Here is a 12399-nt window from a genome sequence, read left to right as displayed (position 1 = left end):
TAAACAATTTTGAATTAAAAGTATTACAACCCAGCATCCTTAGAATCTAAACAATTTTCAATTAAAAGTATTACAACCCAGCATCCTTAGAATCTAAACGATTTTAAATTAAAAGTATTAAAACCCAGCATCCTTAAAATCCAAACAATTTTGAATTAAAAGTATTAAAACCCAGCATCCTTAGAATCCAAACAATTTTGAATTAAAAGTATTAAAACCCAGCATCCTTAGAATCTAAACAATTTTCAATTAAAAGTATTAAAACCCAGCATTCTTAGAGTCTAAACAATTTTGAATTAAAAGTATTAAAACCCAGCATCCTTAGAATCTAAACGATTTTAAATTAAAAGTATTAAAACCCAGCATCCTTAGAATCCAAACAATTTTCAATTAAAAGTATTAAAACCCAGCATCCTTAGAATCCAAACAATTTTGAATTAAAAGTATTAAAACCCAGCATCCTTAGATTAAATTAAAAGGATGCTTATAAGAGAAATTATTTGGAAAATTTATTTCTTTGGGTATACATCATTTTGAAAATATTGCCAAGAATGTGGGTAGCAAGTTCTTGTTATTTTGGTATAAAGTAATGCGGAATAGTCGCTTTTAGCGCCCCGGAAACCCAGTGTTCAGATCCTCCGAATTATGACAAATCGTGGACATGAAACAGATTTTTCGTAGACGAGAATCCGTCCTCGGGAAACACGAGTCTAAGTTCGTTAGGTGTGTTTGCGGCTCTGGGCTATTCGACCAACACGTCTGACCAGCACTTGTTGTTTCTGCAAGCAATGAACGTTCACGGTACGGTTATCCGTATCCTGTCAACTATACCGCCTCGTAACTATCAGTTTCTGTCATTACAGAAAACAGGAAGCATTGTATCATCGCGAGTCTGCACAAACAGCAATGTAAAGGACGAGCGACGGAGAGACACATTCGCCGAGTCACGCTTCGATCAAAATGGGTTTGACGTTTTCGTCAAAATTCATTTCATTAAAAGCGACACTTCATTAAATCTTAGGCAGACTTCTATATCAAAGCGAATCTAATATTGTTTCGTTGGACGCGAGCGACCTGTGCAATTTTTGATAATAATTATAGCGTACGGTAAGCAAACATTGTTCGCAAATGCGAAATTCAATCAATTTAATCAGTTTGACCCATTTCCATATGGCACGATAATTTAAAATATATTGATCCACAAAGTTTTGAAGAGTCACGTAACTGCAATTTCTTTATTTAACTATTATGTACCTCTCACGAGTCCAAACGATCAACTATATGTATTATACATTTGTATGTCCATGAAGCTCAACACCACCGAATGACAAATAAATTTGGAAAATACTTGGGAACCAAGGCTTTGAGGTGCTGAATATTTTTTCTGAAAAAAGTCAGACTGGATGTAGGGCCGCCGCAAAGGGTTAAAGTGGACGTGGAAAAAAAAAGACTTATGGAACGTCCGAACAAAAAACAGGACGATAAGATAGCTGGAAAGTCGTTCTCGCGCGAATGGGACGGTTCGATGATTCTTGACGTTCGGACCATGTATGCCGGTCCCGAGCCACCAGCAAGAATCACTCGGGGCTTTGTACACGCGTACACGGAGTGAATAGGACGATGTTCCCCTACCCTCCGGGGTCGATGTCGCGTTACGTGTGTCCGTGCCATACAAGCAGAAAGGTCAATGGATGTGACCGGGTGGAGAATGGCCCGGTTCCACCGAGTCCAGCACAGTTGAACTGCCGTTGGGTCAGTGGTTGATAGGATGACCGGTAGCAGCAGCGCGTCCCCGGTGTCGCCTCTCGATCGTGGAATCGTCGGCACGGAACCGACCTAAAACTGTAGCCGGTCTCTAATGATCAATATCGCCCGATGCCGGTCAAGAATAAGAAGAAAACAGGAGGAACGGGCACACAATGCAGCGCGCAAGGAGGACAGGCGAGCACTATAGCGCCCCGGCCAAATAGGCGAGCCACTTCGATGCCACCGGGCAATTCCAGCCGATCTAATTGGCGAAAACTTCGACAATCCCGCGCGAGAGAACCACTCGTTCCGAACACGCGGTTCTCCCCTCCCCTCTCCCTCGCCTCACCGCAAATTCGTCGATGCGTACGATGTTTTAATTAGAGGACAACGCGCGCCGCGATACGTCGCTTCGTCCACCGGCTGCCGAAAACAGGAGGCGAATAATTGCAGAGACAATCAAAGAAATGCTGGCCTCGAAGGCACTTTGACACTTTGGCCCTGCGACGGCGGGGTCCATTTCGACCCTAAATATCAAAATCGTCATACAAGTTTAATAATCGGCGGATTACAATGTCGCACGCAATCTGTTAGTAATCTTTAACGTTGCATCGAACGTGAGAGGACCGCGTGGAGACCGCGCAAACCTGCTGCGATATTCGCGTCGAGTTCGCGAGTCTTTCAATAAGCAAATAGCAAGCAGGATTCTTACAGAAACCGCCCCACCACACCAGACACCCTATCTGGAAGGTTTTCAATTGGACGGATCGATTGTAAACGCTATCGAACATTCAGAACACATCTGACGCAACAGTTAGAGGACTGTTGACAAACATTTCCTTTCTGGTATCGCTTCCGGGACGCGAGTCGGCGTAAGCTGTTGGCCCGTTATCGGCGAACCGTTTGATGCGATATTAGAGGAAGCTCGCGCGGTCGCGAATTAACACTTTGACTGCCAAACTAGAAACCTCAGAAGTTCCGTAATCAAAGTAAGTTATTTAACGAAATAAAAATTGAAAGGAATTAAATATATATTATTGAGTAGTCCTCCAACTTTCTTACATTTTACTGATCCCAATCGAATTTGGTATAGTGAATATATCGACATCAAAATTCATTTTAAAACCTGGACGAATAATTCCGTCACCCACATGGCAGTGAACGTGTTAATCGCCAACTGATTTTCCCGTTCGAGACTGAAATTTTCAAAAAATTGTTATCTCATCGCCCGACTCTTTCAAAACAGATTTGAAATTTGATTTTCTTCCAGATTTGGCTAACCACTTTGGCACGTTGAACGAATATCGCAGTTAATTCCGGCCTCCTCGAGGTTGGCCATCGATAATGTATCGCAAGACTATAACTGAACCCGATGGTTGGCAACAAATTAAGAATACAACAAAACCGGCCAGCGTTCCTCCTATATTGGTCCCCGGTCTTCCATTATCCTCTCGCGATCGAAGTAGGCCAGCGTATCGATGTCCTTCAAATTTAGAATCGAGCACGACGACGACGCGACGCGACGCGACGCGACGTCTGTGGCAGCGTGTCTGTTAGAGTAGACTGATTACACACGGACTGATTACACGTTCCGCGAACACGTTCAACTGGACATAAATCGGACAACGTGATCCGGAGAACAGACGCCGCAGCCGGGGACAATGAACGTCCATCGCGCCGAGCGAAAGGAAAAATTAATAAGTCAGTTCGCTATCATAGATCCATTCGACTATCCAGACCGGTTCTTTTCACGGTAACGGTTACTCTCTCTCTCTCTCCCTCTCTCTCTCTCTCTCTCTCTTTTTTAGCGCACCTTTTTCCCCGCCTGTTCTCTTTCTCCCTCCGCACGGTCCTTTCTCCCCTCTTCACGTGTTCCTCTCGCTACAGCTACGGAATTTTTAAATGAGAATTTTAACGATCGACCTACATTTCTGCACCCTATTTACGGTGTATCACGGGCAATGTCAAACACCGCGGTAAATATACCGCCGACCACGCCGAAAAATAAAAGGGATGCAATCGCGTGCACAACCCCCGCCAACCCGATGTATCGGAACCGCGCCGTCCTCGAAAATGGGAATTGACGGGGACGGAAGTGGTTTCCCCCGACGATCGCCAATTTTCTCATACATTTTTAAAACGCTTCACTTTGTCCGAGGATTATCTACACTATCCGGACAAAAAAGAGCGGCACGCGCTATCTCCGATCGTCCCATTGGCAAATCTGGCGTACCATGAATTTCTTCAGACCGAAAAACCCTCCTCGAACGCTCATTTTCTGTTTCAGAAACGGCGGAGATCTTTTGGCCCTCCGTGGTTGTTGGATGCGTTTATTTTGAAAAACGGGTAAGTGCAATTTAATGCAAAAGATTCAACTTTCACCTAATTTTTGTAGAAAATGTATAAAATGTCTATTTGCCACTAGGAAAGTGCTGCAGAGGACTCGCTCAGGAGTCTGTGGTACGAATCAGCGCCTGTGTCTGACTTATTACCGACTGTTTCCACTTGAAATGATATTTACAACGATTGATAACACTATGGTATCGCTTGCTTTGTTCGTACGAAACAAACCGATGGACGGAGGCTAGTATGATCATCGAAGAACGAGAAAAGCAATATTATAGTAAATGTTTCCCGTAAGTAGAACCAGCGAATAATAGTCAGACGTCAGGTGAGTCGCCTTCCTTGAAACCGAAAAGTTCTTAAATCACTTCCTGATGCTGTTGGAAACAGATTCGAAGGAAGACGTGAATTCTGTTCTGTTTTCTTTCTGCTTCTTGTATAAAAACTTATTTTCTATGTTCCTCTGAACTGTAGTGACCGTAATAATTCTAAGTGATCATCACTATTTGTTTCTGTATCACTTCGTTCCTAAAACTACGCTCGTCCCACAAAGAATTGCACTTGTACAGTAGAACCTCGCTCGTTGCGAACTAGCCACTCCCACCACCGTGTTCAAGGTGTTCTGGAACTCGTGGTGGGGATTGTGATCTACGTAGAAACAAAAGAAGATCAACATTACTATAATTGGTTATCTGTTTCGTTGCGTTTGTCGTGCAACGAGAGAGGTTCTACTGTGTTCGCTCCCAGAAGTGTGCTGTCTTGATTGATGCGGTTGCTCCGCTTACAAAAAATTGTATTCCTGATTTACGTCTTACCTACATGCGTTTTCGGAGTGTCCAACGAATTTTAACTTTGTAATGTGGTAGGATGGTTACCACGAATAAATTGTTCTGCTATGGTGTACCTGTTAGCGACGAATAACGGGTGACCATTTCACCGGTGGTTGATGGAAGTCAATTAAACAAATTCTCCGAAGACTTACCCTCATATGCGGCTGGACCAGAAGTTCGCGTAGCTCCCGAAGATCGGCCCTATCGATGGTTCGTATTGCTGAATGTTCGATTTCGCGAAGAAGCTCCTCGACTTCCCGTGCACGTTGGACTGCGTCCGTCTGCGGCGCCCGACACGGCGTTGGAACTCGAGTCGAAATCATGTCGTACAGCTGCAAGAACAGTTATCAATCATTTCACCCTAGTCCTTGAGCTGCACAACTCTCAATCTAGTTACTTTTACTATTCTTTGAGTACAGTAGGCCCTAACGTAGCAGTGAACGTATAATAAATGTAAAAAGACTGTTTGAATATTTCAATTGCGCGTTCTTCTATTCATTTGTACCGCTTCGATCAATGTCACGTGTGTATACCGAAGTACAGTTTTCATGAATGAGTTTTCCGGGAAAAATAGAATTGGAAGATAAAGGACATAATTCTAGAAGATCTTGGATGCTAGGTTCTTCAGTATTGTCTTCGCTATCGGGACTTCCGGATTTCCATAGCTTTCGTTTTAACTTCCATCCACAATGATGCAAAACTGCAAAACACGGACATTCATTAGCTCAGCATGTTCTCTTACTATTCTTTCTTTATCTAGGATTAAGAAGTCCTATTTAATAGCCAGCTGTGCCAGAAGATAATTGCGTTTCGGAGGTCGTGGACGTTTGGCATAACCAAATTACTGTAAAATAACAGATTTGCAGCGCACTTTGAGTATTCATATCCCTACTAATTCCTAAAATCCGCTCTGTAGAATTGATTCTGTTATGGTTGTGCTGCCCAGCCTAGCCCTTGCGTAGGAGCCGCAAACATAAGTTGGAAGAGATCACGACAACAGGCTGGGAATAATCGAATTCGCGGTGGAACCGGTCTAGTTCATTGCGAGACCTTTAGATGTCCCATCGTGTCACGTTGGCTGACAGCATTGTTTGCATAGAGGGGATGAGGGGAGGATCGAGAACGATCTAAGCGCGCCGAAGCCGATCTACTCACCAGGATGCCTGCGATCTCGAGGAGGTCGCCGGCCAATTCGGCCTCGCCAATGAACATCAACTGGCAGAGTCGCATTCTCTGTTAGCTTTAATTAGTTCCCTCGGGAGCGTGCTCTTCTCGTAGCCACGTGGGTTTACACGAGCCCACGTGACCCGGTGTATCCGACACAAACGAGATGCACAGACACATCTATACCCTCGGCTCGGTGATCCAGCGATCACCCGCGATCCTCCGTGGCATTTTGTTTACCACAATAGCACGTCAGCCATCTTGACAGCCGAGGATTGAGCGCTTGCGCCCCTTTCCGTGACAGAATCGCAGCGCGTTCCTCTTCCCTCGGGATAAAAACATAATGATGCCCGGAAGGGGTGCGATAAGAACACGGCGAAATGATCTTGAGGGGGTAAGGGAAACCGACGGTGGCGCCATGCTCGCAAATCCTTTTTACCCTTCGAGCAACGTTGAAGAAAATTTCATTAATTGAGCAACATTCAGAAACATTTAATGAACAGACATCCCGTGAATATTTACAGATACACGCGTCAAGCGAATATTTATTGCTTGACGCTAACCGTGAGTTCAGAAGTTTCGCTGCTGTGTCGGTATGATACCGACGGACGATCAGAACGACGAAGTTCGCGTCCGCAGAAAACTACCCCTACTCCAGTAACATCAATTTTGCGTTGATTTAGTAATTTTTTCAGTCCAAAGGACAAATTAACCAATTTGGAAAATGGACGAAAATCGATTTCCAAACAGAAGGGTCAGAATGCCTCGGGGTTGGTACTAGACAATTGAAAACTGTACTTCGTTCGAAAGTGTACGTTAAACAACGAAAAACTGATAGTAATAATATATGTAAATAAAACGGTGACACCTGTGGATGTGCTCGTACCTCTAAAGACGCTCGAAGACGACGATCATGTATCGCATCCAGCATGTCATAGCGTGTCAGTCTTCCGCCCTCTTGGAGCAGCTCAATATCATCTAGAGAGTCTAAAATTTCGGCTACAGGACCTAAAATATAAATCCATTCATGTGACATGACTGTCGATTCGCAACGCTCTTAAAATTAACTTCGAAAGAATTCGTTGTTGTCGAGATAGTTCGTGAACGGATATGAAAAAAACAAACACATTTTCCATCGACAGGATGAATATTTTTAAACGAGTAAAACGGCGGACAGGAAGAAGGACTTACAGACAGCGAATTTCAAACTATCTTAAAAAATCGATACATACGTAGCGCTTGGCAAAGGTTAAAGCGTTACATGAAGTTTCCTTCTTAAGATCATTTAAAATTAGTTTATTGAAACCCACGTAACGACGCGCAAGCGTCCGGCCGCCGCCTCTCCGGTCCTTTTTACGCGGATTAGACGCGGAAAACGGGTCCCGAGACAAATTCCTCGAAGGAACGCGCGTGTTCCAGTCGATCGTCCATACCTGTGGTCGTGTATTTATCATCCCCTATATCGAAAAAACTATCGCCATTAACCTCCGAGTAGCCGGCGTGCCATTTCGACGACGACACCGCCGCCTTCACAGATTCCTTCAGCTTTCGCCTCGCGTTGAATTTCTTAAGCTCCTCTATAGTTTCGGCTAAATGTATTCGGGCCACGCCCTTGTCACGATCCTGCAAGTGCAACAGAGTTCATTTACCAAGTGTACAACTTCGCCTCCCGCTCGATGACACGAGCTCTGCCTAGGATCTCTCGCGTTCTGACCCACAATAACTTTCTTCGGCGAGCTGGCCTGCGGAAAATTCATTCACGCTCTCTCTTGCAATTTTTCCCCGCCACGAAACCACAATTGACAGCCCGACGTCGGCTAAAAATATTTTTAATTTCGACGACTACAGCTTCGCAATCGAAACTTTAATTTTAACAAATATTCGCACGTTCCTCAAGATTTGTTTTCCTCAAATTTTCATTCAGCTTCAATCCCTTATCTCAAGAGACTGCAAAACGATAGGAGTTCGACGCTGTTGGAAGTTTGCGAAAATCGGAGGACCCGTTAACGAGATTTTCCCGGCATTCATCGGCGATTGACTGGGGAACATTAAGGCCCGTGAAAAGATTTTATCGAGCGGCCAGACGATATTTCTCGCGAGACAGAGGCATAAAGAATTCATACGGTGCACTCTCTCTCTCTCTCTCTCTCTCTCCGGAGCTGCGACAGACAGGTTCCTTTTAATGTCGCGGGAATGACCATTATGCAGTCATCTATGGAGTCCTTAGGGGTTCAGCGGATGTGCGGTCGCGTTCAAAAAACTGTAACTAGCACAGGGAAAAATACACGCCGCTACAGTTATTTTCATTAACCGATGGAACTTTGCCCCTGCCATAGCGATCGATAGCCCAGTTGCACGTGTATCGCATCGATATATGGGGTGATTCCAAGCTCCACTACCTTAGGTCACTGGCTAACCGTCGTGTATCACATAGGTGTGTGCATTCTCACTTTATTGCACCATACGGGCCGCACATGCGCACGCACATTCGCCGGATATAATAACAGAAAATGAGGCCGTTTATCGAAAGGCTGATACGATATAAAAAGAAGCAGATACGCTCGTAGCGTCTGCAAAATAGAAGTCGTTAACGCGAACGCCCTGGACGTGCGCCGCCGATCCCGCGACCGTCGTTAATTTCGATCCGCAAGGATCACTCTAATCCTTCTTTACAAAAAAAAAAACAGAATTTCAAAGAACCCTCCATTCGCAAGCGAAAATTTCTTTCTATCTCCGAGGTCTGTAAAACTTTCGATCACTTTCCGTTTTGATATTTCCGCAAATTACGAACGGGATTTTCTATTGATTGAAGCGGAAAGCAAAAGTAAGGGAATAAGGGCATTGTCAGGGCATTGTTGTCCCGCAGGATACGTGGAACGGTATATAAATATGGGGTAAAATAGGTTTATCCCGAGTCACGTCAAGCATTCCATAGAAGGTGACTTACTCTCAGCCATTTGTGGTTGAGGACTTCCTGAATGGTGATCCTGTGATTTACGTCCGTCGTGAGCATTCTTTGTATGAGGTCCTTCGCGGGCTCGCTAATGGAATCCCACGCCGCCGCCTTCATCTGAAAATGTCAGGAATCTCTTGTTAACCGTCATCGGAACGAACAAAGGAAAAGATCAACGGCGCGGAGCTGGTCCGGCCCGGCCCGGCGACCAAGCTCCCGTTTAATTAAATCAAACCCTGAACATCTCGCGGCACAAAATGTCCAAGATATTCGGAAAACGGATGCCGCTCTTTGACGTTACTTGTCACGGTCGAGGGAAATCTCCTTTGCAGCTGAACAAACGGAATGAAGCGTCGGAAAACGCGTCTTTATTGAAAGACGACGCCTTATACAAACTTCGAGCTCCTTTCAAGCACATAATTACTTCATTTCTCTGACCAAAAAAAATTCATCAACGTTCCACCTGACAGCGCACACTACAGTGAATTATTTCAGAATTTTTGGCAGCAAAATCGATCTTTCAAAAAATCTGAAGCCCAAAATTGCCGATTTTGTATCAAAGTTTCCAGAGTACCGCGTTTACATTATTACGCTACTTACAAATTCCAACAAAAAATTCTGAAATAATTCACAGTCGTGTGCGATAGTAGGTAGAATGTTCACAAATTTTTTCGTAATTTTTTCTCAAGCGGAACGGGAGAGATAATTCATTGAACCGTGCTCAAACTGTAACTACCCCTGTGGCAGGGGTACCGACCTCGTCACAAAGGTGGCAAGCAATTGACGAAAAATCAATTTTTTCAGGGGGGCACTTTTGAAAGTGGGCTTCCTACCTGCACTCGTCCCGCGCAGATCGTCTCTCGCAGTCTGTCCTGTGAGCCGACGAAAGGTAGTGTGCCGGTTAGCAATACGTGGAGCAGCACACCGGCCGACCAGACGTCACCGGGTTTCCCGTACTGTTTGCGCAGGATTACTTCCGGCGCCATGAAGTGCGGGCATCCAACACGACCTAGACGAGCAAGAACATCATCAGCCGCGCGTAACACGATCGCCGTGCCGAGCAGACGTGAAGCGGAGGCGTCAGTGATTGCTTTCGTGAGTTCGCAGTCGATCGTTACAATTCGGGAGAAACTTCCCGGGGGAACCGCCGGTTCCCCCGGGAGTTTCTCTCAGTTCTCGCGCCGCGTATCGGTGACCGGAAACGCACGAGAACCGCGTCGCGGCGAACTCTCCTATTTATCGGCTAATTGAACCTCTTCGCCCGGAGAATCGCGAGCACCCAATTCCATACAGGCGGTCCCGAAAATGGGGCAGCAGAGAAAATTGCCACCCGGTACAGTTTCGAAAGTCCTCCGCCATTTTGGTGACCCGTAAAATATTGGCGACTGAAAGTTCAAATTCTGTTCGAGATTAGTCTTCTGTTTTTGGGAAACGCGAAGCCCCCAAGTGGGGCCTTCGCAGCAGAGGGCCCAAGAAAAATGCCCTAAATTGTCGCATTGACTTCCGATTTTTGTAAGAGCGCAGTACAATGAACCACAGCTAGGGTTCCCGCAGAAAAAAGCCCAAAAAAGGCTCTACGCTTTTTCGACCGAGAACCTTAACTCGTAAAATAAGAAAGCAGTTTTTTCGGTTAGCCCGTTGCTTTCCAGACACCCTGTATAGAACCGTTGCCCGTTTTCTCGTGTACAGCGGATCGACTGGACCGAGCTGAGTGTGTGTGATGCCAACAATCGGATGTAATGGTATGTAAATGCCAAACGGAATGGTACATTCAGTGAAAAGAGAACGCATTAGCGCATCTAGAACATAGTACGAGCATAAAAGATATATATATATATATATAGATGATTTCGTGAATTATTGCGCACTAATCGAGTACATAAATATATAATAAAAACGATAGACACGTGTGAAGGGCTGGCTAGAACGGGTGACGAGGCTGCACAAGATTTTACAGAGATGCACTGTAGAAACACTGATGAAACAAAGGGGATGCGTTTGTCAAGGCTAGAAGCAGAAACGGCAACGTACGCGCAGAACGTTTTCACAGCAATTGTTGATAAACATCGTCGCCGCGTTGTATACCAAACACAGCCGGTATAATATCAAACGTGCAGAGCGACTAGCCAGAAACGGAACGCTAATTATTCGTTCGGCAAGCGGAGGATTCGAGATAAAAGTCGATTACAAGTTGAACGAATCGGATGCTCGTCATTTTTCTACTCGCGTAATTAAGATGGCTAATTTTTTTTTCCCCCAGGCGACGTTCTCGTGGCGATATGAATTTTCATTTTACAAATCGATTCCGTGACCGCGACTGTTCGCAATGTTCCCGAACTTGATGGCTGCGGAGTTAATTAGATCGCGCTCGCTTCGAGATCACCGATATAGCCTAACTAGGTTTTCCCGAGCCTATTTTGTGTCCGATAACCACGTCAGAACTTCGTGAACTTGCGTTATCTCGCGTTCTAAACGTGAAAGCATTTTAAATGCGTTTGATAAGCCTAATCTCGGCGGCGAAACGACTGCAGGAAACGTGCGCAGGCGTGCATTCGTCTCGAGCAATCGTGCGACTCTGATCTCGAACGCGTCCTTTTAATCGTCGAGGCGAAAATGATAAATGCAAGCGCCATTTCTGATTAATTGCTCTACACAGAGCGCGCGCGAACTGCGCGGAGAAACATGAACACATTCGCGCCGGATACGAATTAGTTCACTGTACTTTTGCACCGGGAAGACTTGTCGATGCGACAAATCGTTCGCGCGTTCCGCTGCGTGTGATTATGTTTCCGACGATTTTTGATTTCCAATTAGGGGACACGAACCAAGGGAGACCCTGTCGAAATTTTTGGCGCCGTTTTGGCTGGCGTTGTCCTCATATTTAGTGTGAAATATATGTAGCAGGAAAACAAAGAGAAACGTTTCAAAAATATGCATATTCCAAGCTTTATGCGAACCATTACATACCGTAGGAAAATGTTTGCGACATTGTGCAACAAAACCGAATGTTCGGAACTCGATTTCCGAAATGTAAACGTCGTGGTGAAAGGACGTAATTGTAAGTGTAATTGTTGACAAAATGAAATCACGGTGCAAGGTGTAACGTGTGTGCATGCACAGAGTAACACAGATTGCAGAACAGTGTTGCTTGGGGTGAGTCGTGTGATCATTTGTGCAAATATTTTCATTGATTTTGTAGTTCGGATCTTCTGATCTCTTATATTTCAAAAAAAAAAAATACTCACCAGGAAGAAACAATTTTTATCTTGTCGACAACGTTACTTTCAATTTGACAGAAATATGGAACGAAGAATTGATTTTTTATTCCTAATTAAGAGTTTCATTACTGATCTGCTGAAGCAG

General features: G+C 44.9%; 1 protein-coding gene across 8 annotated transcripts in view; it reads right to left on the bottom strand.

Annotated features, from left to right (window-relative positions):
- Positions 1–12399, bottom strand: part of Cask (peripheral plasma membrane protein CASK) — a 219728-nt gene that overhangs the window by 174796 nt on the left and 32533 nt on the right. For all 8 annotated transcript variants that reach the window (XM_076803655.1, XM_076803657.1, XM_076803656.1 and 5 more), the window contains 5 exons: positions 9870–10045; positions 9031–9153; positions 7517–7706; positions 6970–7091; positions 5072–5251 (listed from right to left, as the gene is read on the bottom strand). In XM_076803655.1, the coding sequence (XP_076659770.1) occupies positions 5072–5251; positions 6970–7091; positions 7517–7706; positions 9031–9153; positions 9870–10045 (791 nt within the window). The remainder of the gene's footprint in view (positions 1–5071; positions 5252–6969; positions 7092–7516; positions 7707–9030; positions 9154–9869; positions 10046–12399) is intronic.

Source organism: Halictus rubicundus, chromosome 18 (assembly GCF_050948215.1).
Source record: "Halictus rubicundus isolate RS-2024b chromosome 18, iyHalRubi1_principal, whole genome shotgun sequence".
In the NCBI taxonomy this organism is placed as follows: domain Eukaryota; kingdom Metazoa; phylum Arthropoda; class Insecta; order Hymenoptera; family Halictidae; genus Halictus; species Halictus rubicundus.
Note: the sequence above shows the minus strand (reverse complement) of the source record. Positions and strands in the feature narration are given on the sequence as shown.